Genomic DNA, 27,673 nt, shown 5'->3' on the forward strand with positions numbered 1-27,673 from the left:
CCCACCATTAGTATCTCCTTAAAAATAGCATCCCTCCCCCCAGCTCCTCCTTTCAAGTTTCGAAAGGGATTTGCTTGAGAGGCCTTCTTTTTCTGCCTGTCAGCGAGCTGAGAGTTGGGCCAGAAGTGGTCTGAATGGGTGATTTGAGAGACAGGAGGGGGGAGCAGCATCCACAGGGGGAAGCGGCAGGGGGATCAGCATCAGCAAGCAGAGGACCAGCATCCACAGTAGGGGGCAGGAGGTGGAGGGGCAGGCCCGGGGGCAGAACAGAGCAGGAACGCTCACACCTCCCCGTTCAGGACGATGCCTCTTGGAAGGGGCGCTGCCGAGTCTAGAGTGCCCCGTGGGTCTGCGGCTGTGTGACCTTGGGGAGGTCACCCACGTCCTTGGACACGCGACTCCTGGACACTCTTGGCTCTCAACGAGCACATTAGTTGAAAGACCCTCGAAGGGGCAAACCCCATTCTCAGTTGCCACAGACCCCACCCCACCCCACTACCCAAACAGGGAACGACCTCACCCTCCTCCCCCGCCCCTTTGGACGCATCAGCGGCGCTGTGTGGCCTCCCACAGGGCGCTGGCCAAGGCCACCCTGCCCGCAGGGGAGGGGCGGCCAGGGGTAGAGCTGACGAGGCAGCGAGGGCCGGGGCGTCAGAAAGGGGGAGACCCGGGAAGCGCAGTGACAGGGATTTGAGCTCCGATGGATTCAGGCCGCAGAGGTCACCACGGCCGCGCCCGCCTTTCCGCAGACTGAGGCCCGCGGGCAGGTCGCGGAGGGCCCAGGAGGCCCGCGGGGGGCGCCTCGGAGGCGCGCGCTGCGCGGCGGCCGGGCCGAGCCCCCGAGGGCGCCTGGCAGCTGCGGCCGCCCCTCCCCGGCCCGCGCTGGGTAATGAACAAACAGGCGCGGGGAGGGCACGCGACGGCTCGCCGGAGAAAGGATTTAATTAGCAACGCTTTCAGGGGAGAAAATTAAATTACTGGAGACAATGGTGCGCTCCGAGAGACGCGAACCCCCGAAGCCGGTTCCTCAGACTCCCCTGCGCGCGCCTGAGCCGCGTCTCCACAGCCCCGCGCCCCGCGCGCGCCCCCGGCTCCCGCCCGCGCCCGCGCCGCCGAAAGGGGGCGCCCCCGAGCCGCGCGCCCGGCTAGGCTGGCGCCCGCGTTCCTCAGGACGGCGGACAGGTTGCAGACTGATGACTGTGCGCACATTGTCAGTGCCCCCCCAAACCCGCCCGGGCCAACCCACCCCGGGACTGGAGGGGCTGCAGGGCTTCTTGCCTTGTGGAGCCACGAAGGGCTCAGGGGGCACAGGGGGAGGCCTGGGCCCCAGATTCTTGCTGCTGATAGTGTTCTGGAGACGGAGCTGCCTGGCAGAAAAGTGGAAAGAACAGCTTGGATCCTGGAGACGGGGTCAAGAATTGTGACCTTGTCTGCATCCTGGCGCCCCTCACGGGCCCGTGCAGCACCTCTGGGAGGGCCTTAGCACTCCAGGGCTCCCGCCCATCGCTGCTGCGGCCTCCTCAGGTGCCATCATGGCCTGCAGTTGGCCCCTTCTACCTCCTATTGCCAGAGTGTTTTTATTTGTGACAATAGTGACCCTACTCGAGCTCCTCCGAGATCCAGGCCACGTCCTGAATTCTTGCACTAGAGAAGTTTACTGACTGTGACCACAGGCCTGCAAGTGTGACCAGCCCAAAACCACAGAAGAGGAAACTGGAACCCAGACAGGTCAAGGAAGTGGCCCAGGACACACAGGTAAGTGACGACATACCACAACCACTGGCCCTGAGCTCTTCTCCAGCAGGGGAAGCATCTGGTTTTGACGCTGGGTGCATGGAGCCTCATATATGGGGGTGCTCAGTAAGGATTTGTTGAATGAATGGCAGGTATTTCCTTGGATGTTGGAAGGGTGCTAATAGCTGCGAGGTTGTGAGGATGAAATGAGAAGGTGTGTGTAAAACACCTGGCACCTCACTTGGAGGTGCTACTGTGAATATGTAATAAAAGTTGGTGCCAAAGCCTCTCAAACTTGACTCAGGGATCTGGTAACAGGGCAGGCCTATGCTGCTGCACTTCTAGCCCCTTCCCAGGGATGGCCATGCTGCTGACCACCCTTACTGCCCCTGTGCACCTAGCCCCTCCTTGCTCCCCATTCCAATCCCAGCCCCATGAAAGGGAGCCAATGCAGGGAGCCGATGCAGCAGTTCCCAGCCTTGTCTGCTCATCTGCAACAACCTGAGGAATTTTCAAAAGTACTGGTGGGTGTAGGGCCAGGGGAGGTCCCGCCTTCCAGAGACTCTGACAGAATTGGTCTGGGGTGTGGTCTGGGCGTGGGAATTTTAAAAGCTTACAGAGCTTCCGCTAAGCAGCAAGGCCAGAATGGCTGCAGTGGAAATACGTGAGAAGGGTGTCACGTGGGCAAGGAGGTTTGAAGAGGTTTGCCTGATACAGGTGTGGAAGATGGATCGTGTGGTGACCAGAGACTGAGCCACCAGGTAGGAGACTGGGCAGGTGTAAGATTAGGGATCCCGGTCGGGGGCTGACAATCAGCATTCCTGATTCCTCTGTGCTCCCCACCTCCTGGATGTACAGCGCTAAGGAGGGGTGAGGCCTGGATAGGCTGGGGAGTGTGTGCTTGCCAAGTACTCTGCAAGTGGACTAAGGAGGGGCTCTGTGCTGGGTGCAGCAGGGTGCGGAAGGCAGGCGGGGAGCTAGACTGATCTGCTGCTCACTGCCTGTAAGTAAAGTGAAAGGCTGACCTTGGACCCCGTCCAGTTCACCTTCTCCTAGAACGGCATGTTTCGCCTACAGTAGCAATCTCATGATTACGTTTACTGAACCCCATGGTGTGGTGGTGTGGACAAGGCTGTGCTGTCCTTGGCTGTACCAGACACGGTATGGCACGATCATCTTAGATAGTGACCCAGCAAATGAGGAAACAAGGCCCAGAAGGTTTATCTAACTTGCTACAGTCACACAGCGAGCAGACCCAGGCCCAAGCTGATATTTCTTCTCGCCACCAGGCCTGTACTCTGCTCTTTCCTTTGGCTGAACCACTGTCCCCTTTCCTCCCAGTTTAAGCTGCATGACCCACCAAGGCTGAGCTCCTCTCACCTTGCTGAGTTCTTTTCCAGGCCTTGGAGCAAGCCCACAGCTCTGGCTGGTCATTGGCCTTGAGCCACAAGACCTTGCGACTTTCCCTGTGACTCACACGTGGCTCGGTTGTGAGGGCTCCAAGGTCAGGCACACATGTGGCTGTTGTAGGCCCTGGGTTCAGTAAGTGTCAGTGCTGCCAGGGCCGGGATGAGGGTGAGGCCATAGAAGTGCAAAACCTGCGGTCTCACGCTTGGGGTGATGTGAAGGCTTGTGCTGGAGGCAGCCTGGGGAAGGCTGAGGATAGCAGATGCAGGTGCTGTGCAGGTGAGCTCAGAGGTCTGCAGATGAAACACTGAACAGGATCGCCCAACCGGGAGAACTCTCTTCCTATTGTGCTTGGGTGTCAAGAGGATCTTATTACCTAATTAATATACTGTGCCTATGTCAACACTTCCAACACTTCCATGCCTAACTTTCTCGGGCCCCTGTGGTTGGGGGGAACAAGAGGCAGCCCTGTCAGGGTGGCCCAAACTACACCAACATAGTCACTTACTAGCCAAGGGCCACAAGTATAACTGGGGCTCGGAAGATGTTTCCAGAATGAAGGCAACACATACTTCCAAATACATCTTGACTAGACAAGCATTGAGTTGGAGGCTTTAAGACTTGCAACTTAAAGTTGTCTCAGCCCCTCTCAGCAGGCCAGAGTCCTGGGTCATTATGGAAGTGCACTGTCAGACCAAGCCTGTATCTGCCTTGTCAGCCATGGGCATCCTGGGCTGTTTGTTTTTGGCCTCTGTATATTTTGCTTAAGTGAACGCTCATTTGCATTTCCTCGGCAGTGCCGTGACAAGCAGGAGAAGCTGGGAAGCCTGGCTGGAGAAGAGGCGAACCAAGCAAACGCGCTAGGAGGAGCTCCAGGCCTCCGGAACCAGGCCCCTGCATTTGCCAGACGCAGGGCAGGGCCTTCTGAGGTCTTTTATGTGTGGGTATCTTTAAGCTTCTCCTCCCTCCTTGACTTTGGGAGGACATCTGCAGGGGCATCCTCACGGCCTTACCACGGACAGGCAGTCCCAGGTCTTGGCTGCTCAGCCAGGACCCAGGAGCTACTGCGCTGTCAGTCCCAACAGAAGGGTGGGCTCCAGGTCAAGGACTCCCATCTGCCCACCCAGCCATCAGAGGTTTGTGAAAACTGAGGCTCTGGCCCTCCTCTGTTCTAGAGACATCTACCAGAATTATCAAGCACTGTTCCTCCAAAGCCACCGAGATTCCTGAGATGAAGTGAGTGTAGGGTAAATGGAAATCATCAGGGGTTTCCGCCCTCCCGCCATTAGCATCAACTGATCGACACCTGTGGTCTTGCACGCGTGCCTGACGCGGCACCTGGAGTATGGAGTGGGCGTGTGTCAGTGGGCACACCTGAGCTGAGAGACCGCCTATAAGGGCGGCAGCAGAGGACGGAGGCAGCGGAAAAGGCAGCGTGCGCTGGGGAGCGTCCGAGAACAGCTAAGAGAGGAAGGCGGATTTGCAGAGGGGCCCAAGCTGCTGTCTCCCTGCTGGCTTGTTTCCCCTAACCCGTGGGGATGATGCCAAGGGCTCCAAGGTTCCCTTTCAAGCTGCCTGAACTGATGATGAACGCGCCCGGCCCGGGACGGCTGCAGAACAGTGAGTTTTTACGAAAAGAAAGGAAGCTATTTTTACTTTTATGCTCTCAAGTCACTGTGGGGGCCTCGCGCTGCACACTAATGTTTGGCCCTGACAGGGGCCCTCACGCGGGCTGGCCTCGGGATCCCTCTTGCAGTTTCCATTCCCCTTCATTCTCTAACAGCTTCCGCCCACTTGCTGTGTTAACTTCATACTCCGCAGGCTTTTTTCTCTTTCTTGCTCATCTCTTCCAGCTGCTGTAATTTCAGGCAGGAACCATACAGGCCGTTCTTTCAAGCAATTTTCTAATGTATTGCATAACCACCCCTCATAAAAGAGAGCGAGCAGAAAGCATGCGTCCTAAACATGAGGAGGAATTGGGAGGCGAAACCAGGGTGGTGACAGGACCACCTGGCCTCCCAGAGCATCTCCTTCCAGGACACTAGTCAAAGGCTGGGTTCATATTTTCTCTCTTGCCATTCGTTGTACCTGAGGTGTGGGTAGGAGATAGTCTTAAGTATCCCAGGCGAAGGACAGCTCCACCGAGGGGGTCGCTTGGACGCCATCGCTGGGTTGGTGTGCAGGGGGCTGCCTTGCTCTGTGGAGCAATTTTACAACACTGCCGAGGGGCTGTCAGCTCAGTCAAGGGGACAACTAGGTTTACCCCCCTCCTCTTGACAACGGAAACAGAGCTAGTGGAGATAAAGGCTGCTTCCTGTTGCCTCTTTCTGCCCAGTGATTCGGATGGCACCATGCCAGCAACACACTGCTCTCATCTCTAATCTTATTCAGTGTGGCTGAAAGGTGACATCCAGAGAGCTGGGGCCAGACAGAGTCCTCACAAAGTAACACCACACCTTGTAGCCTGTGGCTGTTTACCTTAAAAATAATGTAAGTCAACCCACGAGGCTCCTAACACATGCAGAAACCTCCCTGGTTGTGGTGGTGGTGGGGCGTGGGGGGTATCTGGGAGGTAATGAAAGCCAACAGACATACTTCTTGAAATATAAAACCGGTTACCTCCTTCATCTCAGATGACAGGGAAGGACTGTTTGCAGATGAAGACTAGGAAAAGGTGTGACTTGATTTAACCCCCAGCTATTCTCCTTTTGGGGTAACTCTGAGAGCAGACTTTTATATGGGAACTAGTGAATCCATCTTAGCTGCAACCAGGTAATAATAGAAAGGCAAAACCAGTGCAGATGGCAAAATGCTTCATCCAGAGCCAGACACAGTAGGTTAAAAATCCCACTGGATGCTGTAACATAAAGCCATCTTACCAGAGCACCAGGAACCTGCTCTGTAGACACCCCAGGTTTAATTTTTTTTAATCTATTAATGTCATAGATGTAACATACTAGAGCTTACAAAAGGTCAGCTGGAAAGAACTGTAAAGAGAACCATTTCCAGTGCTTTACTATTCAGATGAAAGGCGGGGTTCCAAGGGGTTCTCCAAAGCCACCCAGTTAATAAGTCACAGATGTGACAGGTGCACGCAGGTCTTCAGACCCCATCGCACCAGACTACAGTCTGCAGCGATGCCATAAATAAGGTGGATTAAACACACTGTTTTGTTTGCAAAGAGGTGTCCAGGTGGACAGGTGCAGGAGCGTGCGAGGGCCCAGGCGCAGGCTGAAGTGGTGGCTCTTCTGAGCCTGCAGCACCCACTCAGGCGCACTCGTGTGCGCCTTCACCTTTCATTATGGAGGAACTGGTCTTTATTTCAGGAGAGGCCTTCTCTAGCCATTTACTCACTTTAAAATTTCAGTTTAGTGGACTTACAGCCATACGTTGAAAAAGTCAATTAGAAAATAGTGCAGGGCAGAAATAATGCTGTTGGGAATTAGATTATAGCAAACTTCCAGGCCTTTAAATGAGGAAAATTTTTTTCTTTGGTGTCTTACAATTGTGGGGATGGGTGTCTTAACTTGGGCTGGAGAGCTGGGAGGTCTCCATACATTTTAGGGTCAACACCTAAGAAGCCTGGGGAAAGGCTTGTTGATACACTTGCTAAGGACAACGTCTCTGTTGTGGAGAACTCAATGGGATGTTAGCTGATCCCAGCAGACAAATGCTACTCATGAAAATGTCAGATTAGATAGCAGAATCTCTGGATTACATTCTCCTGTCACTCCGCCCAGCTGCCCGATCTACACCTCCAAGACTCTAAGGGGCCCTGGACTGCTCATCTGCCTACAGTTCCCAAATGACACGCGCACATACATTTGAAATGTCAATCAATTCTTTACTCTAGACTTCACTTAGTATTTTTTGGAAGTTATAAAGTATAAAGGCCAAATAGTTTTCAAGTAAGTGACTTTTATTTTTCTGACATTTCACAGTCAATTTCTACAAAACTTCATACTTCCTCAAAAGAATTCACATTTGGTAAATAAATCTCTATCCTAAAGAATTCATAGCTGGAAAAACACTTCAATATATGCAAGAGAAGTACTTTCTGATGAAGGAACCAGAATAAAGTCAGACAATACTATAATCAATTAGAAGCAGTGGGAGGGTAATAAATCACACATGTCATTAAACTCCATTCCCATAACCAATTCAGTCAGCAGTTTTTTCTAGATGTTTCAATATTGCCAACAAAATCTGCCAAAAGTTCTCTAAAGGGATGGTTGGAGTTAAGAATGGCTTCTCACTTTCAGAAAACGGTAGCTTTGCCACCTCCTACTAGATCAAATCATGCACCGCTAAGACCGCTACTACTTACAGCCTGTGCAAGCCATGGAGCACTTCCTGATCAGCTCCGATGTTCGTCCACTTGCCGATCTGGCTTCCGGGCCCCAACGTCCGCTAGCCTGAGTGGATCTCTCCTTCCAAGATCTGGCTTCTAGACTTGGCTTCATCTGCTTATAGCTCCAGTGGGGAAAGAACACCCATGCTAACAGCTTAGAGACTTGCAGTGCTAAGTTACAAGATCAGAGATGAGTGGGGGGGTGGTACCACCTCTCCCTGCCACTCAGCAGTGAGGATCAGTGATGGCTTTCATCAGCTTTTCCTGTGGCAGGAAGGAAAAGGCAAACCTTCATCTAGGAAGAAGAGTCCAAGAGGCTGATAGCTCCACAGAGAGGTTTTCAGATGGAACACATTTGGTTCTCATCAAGTGTATTCTGATTCTGACACTCGGGGAGACTTATGATTGGTGCCCAGGCTGTTCTGAATGCACCTGTCTCTACAGCTTTGCTGCCAAACATATGCTCCCAAAAAGGAAGCTTCCTCGCATGATGCACAGAGTAGAGCTGCTGTAGAACCACAGCGATTCGGGGGGCCAAAGGAGTGTGCCAAGAGAAAAATAGTAAAAGAAGCTGAGTCTGCTTAAAGACATTTGCTCTGATTTTTGTAACTCTTTCAGAAAGCAAATGGCAAATAATAATTCTGCACTGATCAGGAGAATCTATAGCCTTCACCAAGTTGCTCATTTCTAAACCGGTCCTATCCAAATCAGGTCTGCTTGAGAACAAAGTACTGGCATATGAGCAAGACTCTGTCAAGACTCTAAACTTCTGGTCTTGGTAAGATTTCAAGAACATTTTCCTTGTAGGAAAGAGGAAGGCTGTCATACAGAACTTATTATGGTAACTTGGGCTAAGATTTTCAAGATGAGGAAATTGTTACGAGAGGATAAAAAGTCCGAAACTTTATTACTTAGAAATCTAAAGTTGACCTTCACAATGAAGAGGAGAGAATGGTCATCAGCTGGCGATTCTCATCATATCCTCCATTTCTAGATGAACTTCACACAGCCAACATTCTACAGCCCACCTCTGGCTTGGTAGCCAATAGCTAATACACAAAGAAACACAAAGACTGCCTCATAATCCTTCCACGTCACCATGACATGGGACAAATAAAAGTAAGAAGAATGTTATCCAATCTTTTGTGGACTCCTATGTCCTAACCTCAAGATAATTTTGATTCAAAGTTTATCAGGCTTAATTATCACTTCTTTCCTCTTTTATAAAATCAAGAATGAAAAAAGGCAGCAGAGGGCTGGGTAACTTACAATACTCTCTCAGAACCCTCAGAACCGTGAAGCTCTCTTTAAACTTTTCACACATAAAACAGGTCACACTGATTCCAAAGAAGAGAGGGGGGAAAAGTATAAATTACCAGAATCTTCCAGCTCCTGATGAAGAGATGCTGGCTGTGCCTACTTTCTTCAGACTCTATGTCAAGAAAGAATTATCAACTCTAATTTTAGGTGGTACTGAATCCATTCCATACTGTAACAATCTGAAGTATTTTGCTGACCAGTTTAAAGGGAATCTGGCATGTGGCTGAAGTGTAAGAGCTAATGGTACTACATTTACCTCTTGACTTTCAAGTTTAAGGAAACAAAGCTTTTTAAGTGACTAAGTGCTTGTTTGCTGCACCCAACCTGTGCCCGGAGCACGTCAGCTTCGCCCAAATGGCAGATTCTTATGAAAGGCTCACACCTCCTCTTAATTTTCTCTGTGATTAAGACGTTCTAGGGATCATTATGTCACCTACTCCCTGGCTTGACAGGTGTCACTCTGTGCTCTTATCCACATCACTGCACCTGTGATCACACGCTGAGTGGGACAGTGGGAGGTGACAGCTGTAAGAGCCCCACACAGTCACCTCTCCTGCTCTGCCCCGTGACCCACTCAGTGCCTGTAGGCTAAGGAGAAGGGACTCAGGGACACTCTGAATCTGAGGTCCTCTATGGAGTGGAGACATGTAGACCGTGCAAAGACCATAGGTTAAGACAGTAGCCAGGTACTTCATAAATGGCTTCATAAGTGAGCTGCTGAACAATTTAAGTTAGGGAGGAAAAGCTCTGACATAAGCTTTGGGAAATAGGAGTAAGATAACAGCAAATAAAAGAGTTAAAAAGAACCACTCAAGTAATAGGAAAATATGCCTTCTGTGTTATATGTCTGGGTGATCCGAGAATGCTTCCAGGTCACTGCCTGTATGACTAGAACCAGGTGTTAAAGATGCCTGCAGCTTGGCCCAAGCCTGGGGAGCCCTGCTCTTGGCAGCCTCTAGAAACAGCTGGGTCTGCTCCTTGAGCTGGTCTAGTTCTACCTGAGTCGCCTGATTCTGACGAATCAACTCCTTGGTTTTCAAAGTGATCTCCAGCAAACCGGATTTGTGAAGGACGACAAGGGTATTCTGGAAGCGCCTGTGTTTGTTCTGCCGCTGCTCTGAAAAGATACCAGGGCTGCGGCAGAGGTGCTCAGCGGCCCACAGAGGTGAGCTATAATTAGCGGAAAGGGGTGAAAGCGGGGAATTGCTCTCTAATCCGTGCAGAGTACTGTCTGATGCGCAGACAGGACTGGCAGGAGAAGCAAAGGTCAAGCTGGGAGCTTTAGCCACGTGGCTGCTAGAGACCGGCTGAAGAGTCTGTGGACTTCCACCTGCCACCAGGGAGGGCACCCCCTGCAGAGCGGAGTCCTCAGCAAGCTTGGCGCTGGGGGGGGCTGGAGTTGGGGGACTGGATGGCACAGCACCCGTCTTGGTTGGCTCACTGGAAGACAAGCTCGGCCCGAGTCTCTCAGTGCAGATTTTCTTCTGCATTACACTTTCTCCTCTTTCTCCTGGGCCAAGGGAAAGGCCCCTTTTGCCTGGGTGTGGAGCGATTTTGGTGTAAGAATTTAGAATGGGCAAGTAGTTCCTGGAGTCCGACTTTTTCTCGCCAGTGTGACACGGGCTGACAGGAGATGGCACCGGCGGGTGAAGGAAGAGAAGCTGTGGCTGTGCTGAGATCACTTCAAAGGAGGGCTGGACCGTCCACGATTGGAGCTGCGAGGAGCTGCTGCCCTGAAAAGGGAAGAAAAGAGCAGCATACCCCTCGTTACCTGCTCAAAGGTCAGGTGCTCGAAGCTCTGTCTCATGGGCAAAGCAGATGCTCAGATATTTATGACGATTTCAAGTATGGAGTTTCCTTCATATAAAGGGTCTTCCCTTTCAAGAATATGATTGGAGACGCAGCTTAACCATCCATTAGAGGCTGAAACCACAATTTGTTTTTTAGGGGTTTGTTTTTTTTTTTTTTTCACTTTTCCTAAGGAAAACTAAGCTAGAGGAAGTATCTTTTATTATTCAAATGCCGTCATTCAGAAAAAGAAATCATAGGTAGGTGAAGTAATGATATGGTCACAAATGAGGCAAGGAAAATACAATTTTGTGGCTTACATTAAAAATGTGCTAATCTCAAGATTAGTGCACATCTATTGATGGGACTTTACACTGAAGGCTATCTTCATTTAGTTCATCTGGAACCTCGTTTATTCGAAGATAACTTTTGATTTAAAAGTTACACTGTCAGAAGTCCTTGGGCCTGTTCTTAAGGCAGTAACATGCAGCAACCAGAAAACTACGCAGATAAGAATAGCTGCCATATATTGGTACTTACTACATACGAGCACTGTGCGTGCAGTTTCACACGGGTTGTCTCATTCATGTTCCTAGCTACCTTGTGATGTAATTATCATTTCCCTTCATACATAGGAAGCTGAGGCTCAGAGAGGGGCAACAACCCGCTCTACGTCACCAAGCTACTAAGTGACACAGCTAGGAACCCATCCCCTGACTGACTCAAACTCATCCTAATCATTCTGCTTTACTGCTTTTGTTGTATCACTCCTCAATCAGGCATCTTCATTTTCAATGAAAGCACTGACTCAGATGGAAGTTGGAATAAGAAGGGTATGGCTAGCTTGTCTCCAATATTTAAACACCAGTCTACTTGCAACCTGGTTCCAAAGATATGCATATAGATGAGTGGGGGCAGAACCTGACAAGGACCCTCTCCTGGGTGGAGGGACCTGAGCGCTGCGGAGGGAGCTATCTTCACACTGTTTTGCACTCATTTCAACTTCCCGGATGCCTGACTAGGAACTTTAGGTCAATGATAGTGCATTCCCTGTGCAAAGGCTGGGGTGACCTGGAGAGTCCCTGCGCAAACCCTCTTGTGTGCAAATACACTCCAGGATGCAGGTAAGCAAGCAATGGTAGGCCCAGAAACCACACTTCCTGGTCAGAGGAGATCCACAACCAGGGTCATCCCAACCTAGCTCAGTGAGAAGCAAAACTTCAGGCTGTCCCCCAAATCATTCATGCCCTAAGGGTTAACCTACAAGGCAAAGAGATGCAGAAAAAAACCTAATTCATTGCTCTCCCAAGGTGATTTCACCGGATTGTGCTTCCTCATGCTGTGTTATGCCTACCTCCCTAATAGATACAGAGCTTATGTGTTCCAGTTATTAGATTTTACAATGTATTATTCATGTCGAACTCATCTGAGGGAACAAGATTTTAGACTTGAATAGGATCTAACATAACACATAACACTTCATGTTAAAGATGAGGAAATGAAAGTTCATGGTGGTTAAGTAATTATGTGCAAAATCACATAACCCAGTGGCAGAACTGGATTCAGCCATTCAAAAGAAAAACACCTTAAACCAAGCAACAATAATCAAGACATTATACAATTTGCAAATATTTTAAAAAGTCTATTAGATTGTGTTGTATTCTAGCATGCTTGAAAAAACAATACTCCTAGAAAAAGGAACCCTCATCTACTACTGTTGGGAATGTAGAATGGTCCAGGCCCTGTGGAAAGCAGCATGGAGGTTTCTCAGAACATTAAAAATAGACCTACATGTGATTCAGACACCAATTCTACTCTTAGGTATCTACTCAAAGCATGCAAAATAACAGTCATTTGAAGGCAAGTAAGTACTCCTATGTTCAATGCAGCACTATTTACAATAGGCAAGTTATGGAAAGAATTCAGGTACTTAACAGCAGATGAGTGGATTAGAAAAATGTGGTATCCACACACAGCAGAATATTACTCAGCTATAAAAAGACGAGCTCTTTCCATTTGCAACAACATGGGTGGGACTGGAGGGGACAATGTTAAGTGAAATAAGCGAGAAGGCAAAAGACATACGTGGAATATAAAGAAACAAAGCAAAGGATCACACAAAACTAAACCAGTAATAACAAACAAATCTGACTGTGGAATTGAGGCTACAAGATGGAGAGGAGAAGGAGGGAAGACGAAATGGGGAGGGGACACAATGGACTACAGTGGAGGGCTCTGGTGCCTTGGCGGTGGGGGTGCTGTGGGGACACGCTTCCGGGCGGATGTGATCCTATGCGTCTGAATCACATAGCATGTTGTAAACTAATGTTACCTCAATTAATTAAAAAAACCCTAGACTACTCCATTAGGTCAGCCTGCCCCCAAGCCTCCTATTTCCTGACCAAGCGCAGCAGCCTCTGGCGGGCTCTCATGAAGAATGTGGCTCTGCTGGAAAAGGCTACTCACTCCACAACTGTGGGCTGTTCTCAGCCCTCTGGAGCTGCCAGCCTCGCCTACCACAGAGAAGGCGAATAAACAGTCACAGGAAAGAGTGACAAGAGATTCAGAGATTCAGAATGGAGGAAAAAGAGCCAGGCAGAAGGAAGCCCTGAGACGCATGGCGGCACAGGTGGGGCCTGGATGATCTCATTTGGGCTGCATTTCATGTCTTTATTCTCTCTCTTCCTTTCCACAGGAGAGCTATGTTTCCAGCTGAGATGTGATTTGCCAAGCAAAAAACTTCAAATTCTTTCCCCAAACTCACCAGACTGCCTTGCTGAAAATCAGTTTGTGTTCCTCAGAAATAACTAGGGAATAGTTAAGATGTGCCGATTCCTGTCAGCCATGTTCTACCTAAGGTAGGAAGGTCAACAACAAAAGGTCAGATTTCAGCTTTCACTGTCTTCAAGCAACCTCATCAACGGACCACTTTGAGAACTGATCTATTTCAACAGCACAAAGTACAGTAAGGTTAAATGTTCTCTGGCTTCTAGCAATCATTTCAAATCCTTAGACTTCGCTATTCTATCCTACACCCAGATCATATGATTGAATTCTGTTTCAAACATGAGGGCTAAGCTCAGATTCTCATTGAAATCTTTCATATCTAGACAATAGTCACATAATATGCATAGTTATGTGAAGAAGCCTGAAATGGCATTTTCTAACTCCTCGGCAATGCTGCGTGGACTATGCTGCTACAGCTTCACCTAAACCAGTGACAAGGTGCTGGCTGATTACTAAGAAAATGCTCAGAATGTGACAAGATACATGGAAACTGCCTCTAACTTCTCAAACAAATGAATGCCTCCTCAGTATCTAAATTCCCAGGGCAATTCAGATGAAACAGATTTTTTTGTTTCTACCATATATTATATATTAAAATGTACTTCTGAAGTAAAAACATCCCTGCTTGGTTCCTTCATACACGATGCAAGTATTTTGAGGTCCCTTTGAATATTATACAAGGGGTACAGGCATAAAACAGTCATACTGTCTGGAAAATGAAAACACATGACATGCTTCTTATATTCCTTTGTGAAGCATGGTCAAGAGGTAGAAAGAAATGCCCTCTCCCCATGACAGAAGCTTACATGGCGTGGTTCTAGCAGTCTGCTTCTAAATCTCTCCTTGGCCGAGAGGAAGAGGCTCTGTACACAGGAAGTTCAGAAACTTTAATTTGCAAAGACGTTAAGAGACACTGGCCCTCCTCACCTGTTTGACCAGCACATTCTTCATGACGACCATGGGGGACAGTGTGGGGAAGACATTGCTCGCAGGCTTGGAGTTCTGCCTTGGCCTGTCTTCTCGGCTCCAGCCTAAGGCACTCAGCATGTCCTCGGACTCCATCTGCTCTGCTGAGCTCAGACATTCTGAGCTCCCATCTGGTGGGCAGAAAAATGGTCAGTCATATGCATTCCAGGCTAGGGGTCCTAAGCTAGGAAACCATGGACCGCCTGAAATTGAATGACACATTTGTGTTATATGTTTTTGTGAATTCTTCTGAAGAGATCTTTAACTTTCATTGGATTCTCAATGGAGTCTACAGTTACCCTCTCACCCCCAAAACATTAAGAATCACTGCCCTAGGGCAGCAGATTTCCTTCTTATCTCTCATTCAGACAAATGCCTATGTCAATTAGGGTTCATGTAAAAGTAACATCACCAGTCTACAGGAAAATGGGTTGAACCTTCAAAGGTAGTTCATTACTTTGAAGAATGTGTTGTAGAGAGGCAAGGGGAGTGTGTGTGTGACCTGGGTGAGGATTAAATCTTTAAAGGATCTGGGCACAACAAGATATAATAAAGACAAAACCAACCTCAAAACTTATATCCATGATGAATTTATAATAGCTTCTAAATTTTCTAATCTGTAAAATTCAGGATATGTTGTTCAAAGCTGAAGTTTAAACTATGTCTTTATTATCCATCCATGCCCCCTCTGCTGGTGTCCTAAATGCATGCCGGAGTGCCTACTGAGGCTCCTGTACAGTGGGTGATAGGATGATAAGAAGATACGCCCCAAGGCAAAGAGAATAAACTTGCTCCATGTGAAATCCATACAAAAAGGACCTAATTAGCTATCTGCTGGAGGTAAACCAAGAAACTGCTATAACCCTGCTATTGAGGAATCTAGGAATACCCTAAATGCTCATCAAGACTCTCAGAGTAAAATGGATGAGACAGGACTGGAATGTGACTATAATTTAAATGCGTGTAACTGCCAACACTTGCATTTAATCAGAATCTCCAGTGACACTTTTTAGGAATTATGAATTTGGGGTCATCCAAATTCAGTCTACTGAATTGATTTATCTGGTGCCCAGCAGGTATATTTTCACACAGTACCAAAAGGAATTCAACTATGTACCCCTACTTAAGAACCATTAGGCCAGGGCCTCCCCGGTGGCGCAGCAGTTGAGCGCTGGGTTGCGAGGCTGGCCGCAGCCTCTGCAGCGCTGGTTCCATCCCCAGCTGCTCCCCGGCCACCGGAGGAGGGTCCCACATGGCGCGCAGACCTCCCCTGCCGCCCGCTGCTCCCCTCAGCGGTGTACTTCGGTCCCTCTGCCTGCTCTGCTCCCCGCTCTGACTCTGGTGGGTTCTCTCACCCTCCTGCGCTTCTGACTGTACCCCGTGCTTGTATAAAATAAATAAATAAAATAAATCCTTAAAAAAAAAAAGTGCATCAGATTAAAAAAAAAAAAAAAAGAACCATTAGGCCAGAAACAAAGGACTCAGAAGCAAACTGAATACCTGATGCCTGGATATTGGCTTCTAGATGGCATTCTGTACAAAAAGGAAGCCAGGACTCCTTGGAGACACTGCTGATCCAAGTCTCTGGCAGGGAAGGTACAAGATGAGCCTGAATACCTTACTGCCCCAGAAAGCAGGAAGTGCTCAAATACAAATGTCGGAAAGAGACAGGAGTGATGTAGAAGGGACTCCCGGTGGCCAAACTGCCCCAGTCGGACAATTTGAGTATCAGAAAGAATCATGAGGATGGACTGACAAACTAAATTACAAAGGAATTCCACAAATCCACAGTGATACTCCAAAATGGGGGTGGAGGAAAGTGCTTCTGTATAGAAGAATGCCAGCTAAAATAGGTACAAGGAATGATGAGATCTGATCACCATTTTTAACCCATGAAGGCAGTGACTGATTCAGGCAAATCTCATCAATAGATGCTAAAATCACTATCAAGAGTTTGTTAAAAAAAACAGGATAGGCACACAATCTTAAAGCATCATCCCACAAATTGCTTATTAATTACCAAAAAAACCTCTTTTACAATAGAGAAATCTGGAACTTGCATACCAATTTAACCAAGTAATCAACTGGGGTGGGGGAGGGGGGCAGTCACTAAGAAAAAGACAATCTTAGGCGTCTCTTTATACGTTGTAGTAAGAGGGCTATAGCATCAAAAATGTAAAAAAGCATTTATCCCGATTCTAATCATGGGAAAACTACCAGAAAAATCTAGTATGGGACAAGCTATAAGACAACAAACCTAACTATGTCAGTGTTACAAAAAAAGAGGAAAAAAAGGATGATTGAGTTTTCCTGGACTAAATCAGACTAAATAGGCAGGACAGCTAAATGAAATGCACAGTTCTCTTGGGATTCTGGATCCAAAACAAACACACAGAAAGACTAAGTGCTATAGACACTATTGGAACAGAGGGGCAAACCCCCGACTGTAGCTAATTACTAATTCTATCAATGTTAAATTCCTTGTGTATGGTAATAACACTAATTATGTAGAAGAATGCTACTGTTTCAGGAGATTCAGACTGAAGTCTTCAGGGGTGAAACGGCAAGTGTGTGGACAGAGAAAAAAAGCAAATATGGCAAAATGATATCACTCAGTGGATCTAAAAGAGAGAGAGAGAGCACTACAGTACTCACTTTTGTGTAGATTTAAAAAATTTCAAAATATCAAGATGGGAAAATAATTAAAATGGAGAAAACTACTTTGGTTTTATAGATTCCAGCACACACGAAAGTGACTGGAATGCTAACTCAGGCAGTGACAAAACCACTGGCGCCTGGCCCAGCCCAGAAGTGGCTGGAGGCGTTCGTTGCAGCCACCTTCTTGGGACAAGGAGCCTGATTATTTTTAATATGACCTTGTGTCTGGACAGCACAGTACCTCTTACAGTAGTTCTGCACAGAGAATAAGGAAACTATCAAAAAAAATATCTGCACTCTGGGACATACTGCAGAACCATGGGCTTGACAGAGCGAAAGCTGCTGGAAGAAGCACCAGGCTGTCTAGTGTTGGGGATACCAAGTGGCAGGATGACGGAGAGGGGCTGTTTTCTTCTCTGCATGTGCCCCGATTTCTAACTTTCCACAATAAGCATGTATTACCTTCATGACATGAAAAACAGACAAAAAATAAACATGATTTTAAAAGAAAAAAGGGGCCTCCCTGGTGGCATAGGAATTAAAGTCTCAGCGCTATCAAACTATTGCCAGCCACTGCGGCATGAGTTTGATCCCCAGCCAGGGAGCTGACCCGCCTGGCGCAGCAGACCTCTCCTGTCTCACCCGCTTCTCCTCTCAGCAGTGGATTTCAGCCAATATGCCTGTTCTGCTTCCCACTCTGTTTCTGGTGAGTCCTATCATCCTTGGCACCCCTGACCTGCACCCCAGTTCTTGTATGCGTAAATAAAAACAAATCTTTTAAAAAAATAAGAAAAAGAAAAAAGGAGAGTCTAGGCCTGTAACATTTCCCAAACCTGCCTGAGCACCAAATTACCTGATAGTTGTAAAGAAATAAATAAAACCCATATTCCAGGCCCTCACCCAGACCCCTGATATCACCACTTCCAGGAGCAAGGTCTGGTGGTCTGTAAATTTAACAAATACCTCAGATGAGGCAAGTTGGGGAAACAACGAGAAGAGACAGAAGAAAGAACCCCGTGGGCTGAAGGTGGCCCTCCACTGCCTGGACTGCCCGTACTCTAATAATCCCTCGGCCGCCAGTGCTCTGCTCCTCTCTGAGTAACAAGCTATTTATAATCCAGCTTCTCATCAGCATGACCAGGGAGAAAATACGCCAACCTAAGGGTGAGAGGGTCTAGTTTTTCTAACAGCTGCATTTCTCTCTGTAGATGAGGATGGACTGATTAGTCTCTGTGAGGCTGGATAATGTAAATTTTCCTCCAGGAGAGGGCCCTCCTCTTTAGGATGCGAACCCAGCCAGAGTCCCCTGACATCATCCCCCAGAGTCTCCTGGGTCAAAAATGTTGACACCAGAGCTGTAGACCTAGAAATAAAAGAGGGCCTCAGCATCACATTACAAGACATTGGTTATTCAGCTAGTCTTTTCAGGTTGGGTTTAAGCAGGGAGGGAAGTATAAAAACTGCTCTTCCTTTTAAACACAGCAAAATTACTTTCTTAGCAAAAAAGGTAAATTATATAGCACTCTTGTTTGTGACATGGTGACAACATGCAGTAGAATATTTTTTGTGCAGTGTAACTATTCCTATGAAAAAAGAGCTAAGACAACAGAACTAAGAATATCTAGATTTTTTTCCCCCAGTAACCAATTGCAATAGTTGGAACTGTAAGATTTAAAGTTGAGAGGCTGAACTAAAAAAGGGCGAAATCGTTTCTTCAGAACCAACCCCACTATTCTGGTGGGTACCTGCCATGAGGCATCAGAATAACCATTTTAAGAAATGAGAAAGCTATTTTTCTTGCATGTGACACTTCCGATTGTCAGGGAGGACTTTGTTTTCTGGGAAAATCATTCATTACAAAGTAGAAAGGATAAGGTATTTTTAACCTGAAAATCCAGAGTCCTTATCTGACTCAGCAGCTGCCAAGCCGAGTTGCCGAGCGACTTTCTTCATTTCTGTGCCTTTGCCTACTTTGGCTGAGAGTCTTCTGGGGCTCTCTCTGGGTGGGTTTTTCCTCTCCATGACTTACTGGGCTGGAAGAAGATGCATCAATACTCTTTTCATCGGGCTTGCCCTGTGAGAAACAATTACATTAGAGGTCACTGCCTGCAGAGCTAAAACAGCTCTTGTGTGGCGAGTACAGTAAGGGAGGAACACTGGGCTGGCCCACTGGCGCTGTGTGTTCTGAGGTCTCAACTGACAAAGGCTTCAAGTTTACCAAACGCAGAATGGTTTCCACCCAAAAGGAGGTTCACAGGCCTCTAACTCCATTACAAATTCAAGGCACACAAACCACATTCAGAGGAAGCTTTGTAAACTGCTAACAAAGGCACATTTGATTAGGGTTTCTGGAAGGGGTAACTCGCCCTGCTCGCTGAGAGAGGAGCGGAGGCAATGCCCACCCACGGACAAGCCTGCTCGCCCAGCTCCGCTTGCAGCTCATGGCTTACTGCCACCCCCCAGAGTGTAGTTTCTCAAATCAACCTTTCACTTCTTCGGATAAAGTACTGAACAGAGTAAAAGCAATTCCTTACAGGTACACACTACTTTTTGACTTTTCAATAGCACTTTAATAAGCTTGCATACAATAGTTTTGATTTTATAAAAACCTGTCACATCATTGTCCATCTCACTTTAGCCTCACAAGGTCCTCCTCAGTTGCTATCCCTTTGGACAGAGGAAGAAGTTGAGGCTCAGTTAAAAATATTTACCAAGTGCCCACTATGAACTAGGCATTGTGCCAGACCGGGGACACAGAGCCAGCAGAACAGACAAGAAGAGTAGGGACAAGAAGAGAGACAAACATCCGTCAAGTAATCACACAATTTATTAATTGCTGTTTAGATAACAGCTATAAGAGGAGGGGCTGATAGTCTGGGGAAACCAAGGAAGGGAAGGTTTTCCAGAGGAAGTGATATGCGGATGGGATCTGGAGGATGATGTAGTAGAGTTAGCAAGGGAAGGGGGGGGGCAGAGTAGGGTGGGATGAAGGCCCTCAGGGAGCAAGGAGCTTGACACACAACAGCTGAAAGGCCAGGGAGGCTGGAGCACAGTGCAGTGGAGTAGCAGGCCATGCTCTGATGCCAGAGGGGTAGGTGGGAGCCAGAGAGCAATGCCTTGAAACTCATGTAAAGACTGTTTAGAGCAGCAGGAAGCAGAGTCTCCTTGGTGGCTTAGGGGTTAAGTCTCAGCCCTATCACTTCTACAGCCTGAGTTCAATCCCTGGCCAGGTACTGATCCACATGGCACAGCAGACCTCTCCTGTCTCGCCCACTGCTCCCCTCAGCAGTGTATTTCAGTAAATCTGCCTGTTCTGCTCCCCACTTTGTCGCTGGTGAATCCTCTCAACCCCTGAAACCCCTGGCCTACACCCTAGTTCCTCTACACAAAAATAAAAAAAATAAAAAAAAAAAAAAAAAAAAAAAAAAGAGCCGTGGGAAGCCATAGAAGGATTTTTAACCAGGACAGTACGTGATCAGACCCACAAAGCATTTTGGATACTGGACTGAGGTGAAAGTGGAAGAGGAGAGCGAGGCACTGAGACAAGTGCATGCCAGCAGAGCAGTCCAGGTGACGTAAGTGGTGGCAGTAGAGAGGGAATGATAGGAACAGATTAGAGACAAATTTAGGAGACTGGCTGGTTGGGGCTTGGTGATTGTATGTTGGGGGGGCCAGATGATGATACCACGTTCTAAGCTAGAGGGCGTAAGAGGAGCACAGGCGGAATTGGGTGGGGTGACTAGGCTAGTGGAGTTTGGAGACCAAAGCCACCACGGGTCATCTGAGCAGAGATGTTGGGTATACTGTCACACGTACAATCAGGACTCCAAGCGAGGAGCCAAGATTTGCCCAATGACATAGAGTCTGTAGCAGATCTAGTGCAAAGAATGAGACAACTCAACCCTTCCAAGGGCTAGAAGAGGCGGAGGACACTCCAGATATTTTAACAAGGCCATTTGAGTCAGCAAAGAATGGCAGTTAGAAGGGTAGCTTGACTATAACACAAAGGACACTGCGGGGACAAAGGGAACAGGGAAAAAAGCAGTAATGCAACTGGGTGGGTATTATTGTCTGAATGTGTCTCTCCCAAATTCACATACTGAAATCCTAACCCCCAAAGAAAATTAGGAGGATGGAGCCCTCATGAAAGAGGTTAATGCCTTATAAAAGGGTCTCCCAGAGAGCTCGCTAGCCCCTTCTACCACGTGAGGATACAGCAAGACGTCTGTGACTTGGAAGAGGTCCCTTACCAGACGATGCTGGCAACCTGATCTTGGCTTCCAACCACAGAATGGTGTTTCTGTGGTTTATAAGCGACCCCGGTCTGTGGTATTTTGTTACAGTGGATGTAAGCAAAGCCTGGTGATGTTTTCATTCATAAGCCACTCTTGACTCCCTCCATTTTCCCTGAGTGGAGAGAACTGTATTTGGGATACCCCACTCAATGCCAAGTCTGAACATTTCTGCTGATACAGGCCCTAGTGAAGATCACTAGCTACTCAAGAAGCAGAAGAGGAGTCCAGATGAAATAGAAGACAGGGATGGGTGAGCGTCCCTGAGTAACCCGCTTGCTCATACTTTTCCCTACAGCAGAAAAAGGCTAAAGGGAGCACACTGATCTGAATAGCGTGCATTTTATTTTTATTTTTTAAAGATTTATTTATTTATACAAGCACTGGGTACAGTCAGAAGCATGGGAGGGTGAGAGAATTCACCAGAGCCAGAGTGGGGAACAGAACAGGCAGACTGACGAAATACACTGCTGGGGGGAGCAGCGGGCGTGGCAAGAGAGGTCTGTGCGCCATGTGGGACCCTCGCTGGTGGCCAGCGATCAAACTGGCGCCGCAGAGGCAGCGCGCAGCTTTGCAGCCCAGCGGGATCAACCGCTGCTCCACCAGGGGAGGCCCTGAGCCTGCATTTTAAACACAATTCCAAGTCAAATTATTTTGCACTCAATTTAACTCATGTAAGGGGACTGACTTCTCCATTTGAGTCATGTCAAACCGAACACTCTTTGATAGGTCATCTTTAGCATGAGGTGCATAACAGATAATGGCACTGCCACGTCTTGCTTAGCATTAGGCGACAGCAGCGTCTCTTTTATTGGTTGGCTATGGAATTTGACAGCATGGACAATCCAGTTTAAAATGCAGAATAAAATGTAAAACTATCTCTCTAATTAAATCAGGATCCTTTTGTATGAAGTCCAACAATTGTGCATAGTTTCATCTCCTTGAAATAATGCTGGATCTCAGCGAACAGGAGGTTTCTTCAAAATGGAAGGGGACGTAGCTTGTAGATGGGCAATCACACTTACTCCAATCTAACCCCACTATTGCTTTAGATGAGGAAGGTTGTTCATGTTAGTTGCAACTAATTAAAGAACTTGACAGCTTTACATAATCTTATTAAACGTGGACTATTTTGTAGCTCTTTTAGATAAAACGCCCCCCTCTAGTCTTCTGCAATCCTTGTGACAAGTCTATAAGGAAGGTCTTGCTACTATAGTTAAAATGTAGTCAATGGAGCTACAGAAGGCACACAGGAATACACTCTGGCTCAGAATGTGCAGGACAATAGTGAGTGCAGGATCAAAACATTGAAATGCTGACAAATTGGATAAAAAAGGAGAACAGATGCGAACATGGGAGGTCCTAGGGAATTGGCAGCGGTTTGAAATGCAGAACGCATGATGTACTAAATTGTCTACTTTGGATATGAAAGTGACTAAAAATATGAAATCCTCTGTCCCAAGTAAAGTTCTCTCTAAACAGGAGGAAGCCTCAGTCTGTGTCCCAGGGAGGTTCAAGTGCCATGGAGAATGAGGGACTACATCCGCCTTAACCACTCTTGCTGAGAGGAGAGGCACTCCCCCACCCAGAAGGGGGCGTTAAGGGAGTCAACTAGTGGTGAACCGTCCCACCCACTCATACTCAGCACCACTGAGACCCTCCATGGACAGCAGCAGCTGTTGTGATGGCAATTACTACCTGTGCTCTCACACCCAGTCTGAAAACCTGAAGATGTTTTTCCTCAGTTTTACTTTACAATAAAGTTAGATGCTGAACTGATTAGGGTTTGAAAATGGGTCACTCAGCCCTCACCTTTGTTTCCTGGCACAGACTGAAAACCACTAACACTACTTTGCAAACATTTCTGATCCTCAGGTGCCGAACTCAGCGTTAGAAGGAGTCTAACTTAAGCTCTCCAAACTGTCAGAATGGGCCCTGACCTGGGCTTCTTAGAAGTGTGTATGTAACACACTGTGCAAAAGGTTCTCAGAGAGAGGACACACTCTACACCGAGCAGAAAGTGACGCAACCCATACTGAAGGCTACTGAGGTAGGGATAAAATTCTAACAAGTGTTCCACAGCACTTTGTTCGACTTTTGCACTTTGCATGTGAGAGTCTAATTACTTGCTTATTCCTCTACCTCAAGGGTTAGTTTTGCATCTTTGCAACATCAGTCCCCAATAATTAATATGTCAGGTACTCCACAGGATAATAAATTCCAACAAGTCTGTTGGCCTGCTGAGTCTTGCTGACAGCCCAAGCAGCTTAGCTGTCACCAAAACACCTGAATAGCTTGAAGGTCAAGACTCTGCATTTCCAAACACCATGGTCACCTCCAGATCTAATTTCCAGCTCTGGTCTCCTACAGGAAACAGCTCATCTACACCTTATTCTAAAATGAAACCTCAAGGATAAATACACTAACCAAATTAAAGGCTGTTGTAATCTACACATAACCTCTTTGGAGATTTAGGTTTATGATAAAAAGGAGACACAGGGTTTACAAGGAAAGGTTGTGAAATGCTGCTCTCAGATCTCTTTTTATAGATACTTGGCAACTTTCCCGAGAGCTCAAGTTCCCTTTAAAAGGTGTCACGTGTATAACATGCGTGCATGGACAAAGGTGTGAGGTGAGCGCCCAGGCAGATGCTTAAGCACAGTAAGGCAACAAGGCCATACATAGCAAAGGAAGACCTTACCACCTCCAAACCATGAGTAAACCTACTTAGAATTATAATACTAGGTTTTCTCTGAAGTCATTTTCCCTCGATCTGCATATTTGGAGTTATCATTCCGGAGGAATGTCTGTGTATTTTAACAGAGGACAAAAAACCTCCATCTACCTAAATCTCCAATAGTCACCTTCCCTTCACACCCTTCATTCTCCAACTTGTCCGCCAATTCATGTCAAGGATCCTGAACTCTGATTTAATAGTGTCCTCTCTCTGAAACCAAGCGGGGCTCACTCCATTCCCCTTGTTCAAAGAGTTAGGTAAGGTTAGAAAACTTCCTCAAATCCCCTGCTTTGAGAAAGGGTTCACAGTAACAGTGCCCACCTCCCCATTCGCACCAGCCCACGCTGCATCTGTGCCAGACAGCAGGAGCACCCTCCAGGCATCCACCAGCCTGCCAGCTCAGCAGGGCAGAACTGGGCAGACCCTAGGACAGTGCTGTGACTGGCATACCACCAGCCTCCCAGGGCAAACGCCCAGTCGATGCCAGCTGCCAGGACTTGGGCAACGGCAGGGAGGCTGGCTTTGTGGCCTGTGCCCTGGATCAGAGCTTCCCCTAAACTCATCCACTAACTCCTCACTTGGCAGTGCCCACCTTCTCCCCCACCTTCCCACCCCTTGGCACCAGGCCTGGCAAGGCGGCCACAAAGGTGAAATAACCAGCAAAGTGGGTGACAACAGATATCTGGAAGACAACACACCTGTGCACTGAAGCCCAGAATGGGGCACTGACCCCCAAACTGGATTCTCACCGGGTTGCCAGTTCCTGAGCCCACTCACCTACCTGCCCCTCTGCTCACAGCCCAGCCGGCCCTCCCCATGGCCAAGCTTTGCCCCCGTCCCCGGGGCCAGCCCCAGGGTCACCAGCCCGAATGGTCTCAACCCACTCGATCCTCACGACCCCCTTCCCTGTACAACCCCCCGAACCCCGAACTCTCTCCCACGCAGCCCCGCCCCCCGCAGCAAAACCCACCAAATAAATGAGGGACGCACCATCCCCAGCTCCCACCGATTGGCCCTCGGTCCCCCGAGAGTCCCGGCTCTCCCTCTGGTCCTCCTCGCTTCCCTTCTTGTCTCCCCGAGTGTTCCTTCCCTTCCCCAAGCTCCTCGCCAAGCCCCCTCCCCTCGCGCCCAGCCCTCCCTTCCTCACCTAGGGCCGGAATCGCCGCTCCACAACCGGACTCGCGGGCCCGGGGGCGCATGCGCGAGCCCGGCCCCGCGGCTCCATGACAACCCGGTCGTCGCCGAGTGTCGGGCGATCCCCCGCGCTCGCCGCCCGGCCTCCGCCCATTTCTCCTCCCCCCGCCTCCGCGGCGGCGTCAGCCGGCCACGTGACCGGCTCGGAGGACCCGGCACCACCGAGACGGCGCGCGGCTCTCCTAGACGAGCCCTCCGCCGCGAGTGGGGCTCGCGCCTCTCCGGGCGGCGCGGACGTCCCTCAGAAGCCCGCGCGCTCTCCGCGGAAGGCGCGCGTCTCTATGGTTGGGGCCCCAGGTCCGCCGCCATTTTGCGCGGGGGCCGTGAGCGCGCCGCCAGCCGGGCGCGGTTTCCAGACGGGGTTTGGAGAAGCCGGCCGTGGGCCAGCGTGGTCCCCCCGCGGGAGCGGCTGGCGAGGGAGCGAGCCAGGCTGCTCTCGTTTCTCCGCCGGGACCCCGTGAGGGCGGGCCCCGCGACGGGCCCCGCTGCCTGGCACGCGAGCCGCCGGCGCCTCAGCCTGAGGGAGGCGGGCCCGGCCGCGCCGCGCGCGGATCACGTTTCTGCCGCGCCTGTGGCGGCTGCGCCCCACCCCCATGGCCGGCCGCGGGCGGGCGCCGTCGGGGTGTGTGTGGCCCGCGCTCGTCGGTCGGGCCCGGCGGGGCGAAGGGCCGCGGTGCGCACGCGCCGTCCGCGCTGCCGTCGGTTAAAATCGGGCTGCGTTGGCTCGTGGGTCGGTGCCTAGATTAGAAGAAATGCCAGCACCGGCAAAGGGACGAGGGTGAGCTTAAGATTGCTGACGGTCAGAGGCGAATAACCTGGTCCCTCACTCCTGGGGCCTAGTGAATTCGTAAAAATGAAATCAAAGAAAAACCCCAATTTCTCACCCGGGACGCTGCTCACGGCACACCTGTGGCTGCTTCGGTGGCGGGCAGAGTGCAGGTCGCCCGGGGCCAGGGTCAGGACGGCGCCGGCTGGGCGCTGGGTGGGGGCTTTTGGTCAGGGGCTGCTGGGTCGTTCTTGACCCCTCGGTCGTCCGGAGACGCGATGGCGACGCATAAGCGCTACCAGCAAATAATTGCACTGCCCATGTTGGGGGTCCGGTGATGGGGGCACAGTTGTTGGGTCCCTCGGAGAAGGAATGCAGACGGCCCATTCACCTGCACTGGGCAAGTTTATTACCAAAAGGAAAGAGACCCCTGCACACACAGGAGGGCAGAGAGCTGGATTTTGCCCGAGCAAAGGGGTGCTCTTGTGGTCTTTGATGGAATTACTGTGGAGTGCATATAGCCTTGGGGTCAGGTCTGGTTGGTCTGCTGTGACTGATACTCCTCTCTGCCCGATAATCTCTGCCTGATAATCTTTTCTGACCTCACCTGAGATTCCAGGAAACAGCTGTTTAAGATTTGTTAATCATCCCTGCCCTCGCCTCTGGTGTTTGTCCTTAAGAGACCTTCCATCCAGTTTGTCTATACAAGCTGCCATCACTGCAGGATATAAGGCTTAGTTTAGGGGGTGAAGAGAGGGAGAACAATAGTTAACAATTATCAAGTGAGGGCCTCCCTGGTGGTGCAGGCGGTTGAGTGCCTGAGCACTGCACTGTGAAGCTGTCTGCAGCCTCTGCAGTGTGGGTTCCATCCTGGCCGGCCAGGGAGAGTCCCACATGGCCCGGCAGACCTCTCCTGTCTCTCCCGCTGCTCCCGTCAGCAGTGTATTTCATCAGTCTGCCTGTTCTGCTCCCCACTGTGTGTGAGAATTCTCTCACACACACACCACACCACTCACCCCGCATCTCTGGCCTGTGCCCCAGTTCTTGTATAAATAAGTAAATCTTTAAAAAAAAAATCAAATGATTAAGATAAATGCAACTTTGCACATTCCTGTGATGCCTTGACACATTCATGAGGTTGGTGCTATGATCATTTCCAGGACATAGAAGAGGGCACTGAAGTTTATTCTCATAACACAACTGCTAAAGCCAGGATTTAAAAAAAATTTTTTTTAATTGCGGTAAGGTTGGTTTACAAGACTACTTGTTTTACAAGCACAGGTTCACACATCTCGCGTGTGTCGCCACACCGCCCACCAGCAACAGAGCAGATGTGCCAGGGAATTCACTGGGCCTCACCCCCTCTGGTAGCCTCATTTCCCCCTTGGATTTCTAGGGTGTGATTTATAAATCCCCAACTCTTAATCATTAAGCTACATTGCTTCTTTAAAAAAAAATATTTATATATACAAGAACTGGGGTACAGGCCAGAGTTGAGGGGGGGTAAGAGGATTCTCCAGAGACAAAGTGGAGAACAGAACAGGCAGATCGGCTGAAATACACTGCTGAGGGGAGCAGCGGGCGAGACAGGAGAGGTCTGCTGTGCCATGTGGGTAGTTCCCTGGCGAGGGTTGGAACTCATGCTGCAGTGGCTGCGGATAGCCTCGTAGGTT

The 27,673-nt window shown here is 49.0% G+C and overlaps 1 protein-coding gene and 2 long non-coding RNA genes across 18 annotated transcripts in view; 2 read left to right on the top strand and 1 right to left on the bottom strand.

Moving 5' to 3' along the window:
* Positions 1-1,210: 1,210 nt before the first annotated feature.
* LOC119239339 (uncharacterized) lies at positions 1,211-14,040 on the top strand. Its single transcript, XR_005123821.2, has 3 exons — positions 1,211-1,755; positions 3,939-4,761; positions 13,296-14,040. It is a non-coding gene; the product is annotated as an uncharacterized LOC119239339 (long non-coding RNA).
* Positions 6,246-26,141, bottom strand: CIPC (CLOCK interacting pacemaker). Of its 4 annotated transcripts, none has more exons than XM_037503808.2 (4): positions 26,119-26,141; positions 18,898-19,085; positions 14,315-14,484; positions 6,246-10,545 (listed from the first exon to the last, which is right to left on the bottom strand). In XM_037503808.2, exons 2-4 carry the CDS (start codon positions 19,031-19,033, stop codon positions 9,652-9,654), a joined length of 1,200 nt encoding a protein of 399 aa, XP_037359705.1. In that variant the 5' UTR covers positions 19,034-19,085; positions 26,119-26,141; the 3' UTR covers positions 6,246-9,651. The 4 variants fall into 4 exon arrangements, with proteins under 4 accessions (XP_037359705.1, XP_037359702.1, XP_037359706.1 ...); XM_037503805.2 differs by lacking the exon at positions 26,119-26,141 and adding an exon at positions 25,188-25,289; XM_037503809.2 differs by lacking the exon at positions 26,119-26,141 and adding an exon at positions 25,188-25,271 and having other exon boundaries at positions 19,041-19,085.
* Positions 25,902-27,673, top strand: part of LOC119239338 (uncharacterized) — a 42,417-nt gene continuing 40,645 nt past the window's right edge. For all 13 annotated transcript variants that reach the window (XR_005123812.2, XR_008550499.1, XR_008550501.1 and 10 more), the window contains exon 1: positions 25,902-26,012. This is a non-coding gene — a long non-coding RNA (uncharacterized LOC119239338). The remainder of the gene's footprint in view (positions 26,013-27,673) is intronic.

The sequence above is a fragment of the Talpa occidentalis genome, unplaced genomic scaffold, assembly GCF_014898055.3.
Source record: "Talpa occidentalis isolate TD23 unplaced genomic scaffold, MPIMG_talOcc4v2.1 talOcc4.11, whole genome shotgun sequence".
NCBI lineage: Eukaryota > Metazoa > Chordata > Mammalia > Eulipotyphla > Talpidae > Talpa > Talpa occidentalis.

Excerpts from the sequence above, each read along its gene's own strand:
- CIPC (XM_037503808.2), bottom strand. The coding sequence starts at position 19,033 with ATGGAGAGGAAAAACCCACCCAGAGAGAGCCCCAGAAGACTCTCAGCC. Across the intron at positions 14,485-18,897 it reads TAAGGACTCTGGATTTTCAG|ATGGGAGCTCAGAATGTCTG; the intron begins GTTAAAAATACC and ends TCTGCCCACCAG. Across the intron at positions 10,546-14,314 it reads AGAATGTGCTGGTCAAACAG|GGCAGCAGCTCCTCGCAGCT; the intron begins GTGAGGAGGGCC and ends TTCCCTTTTCAG.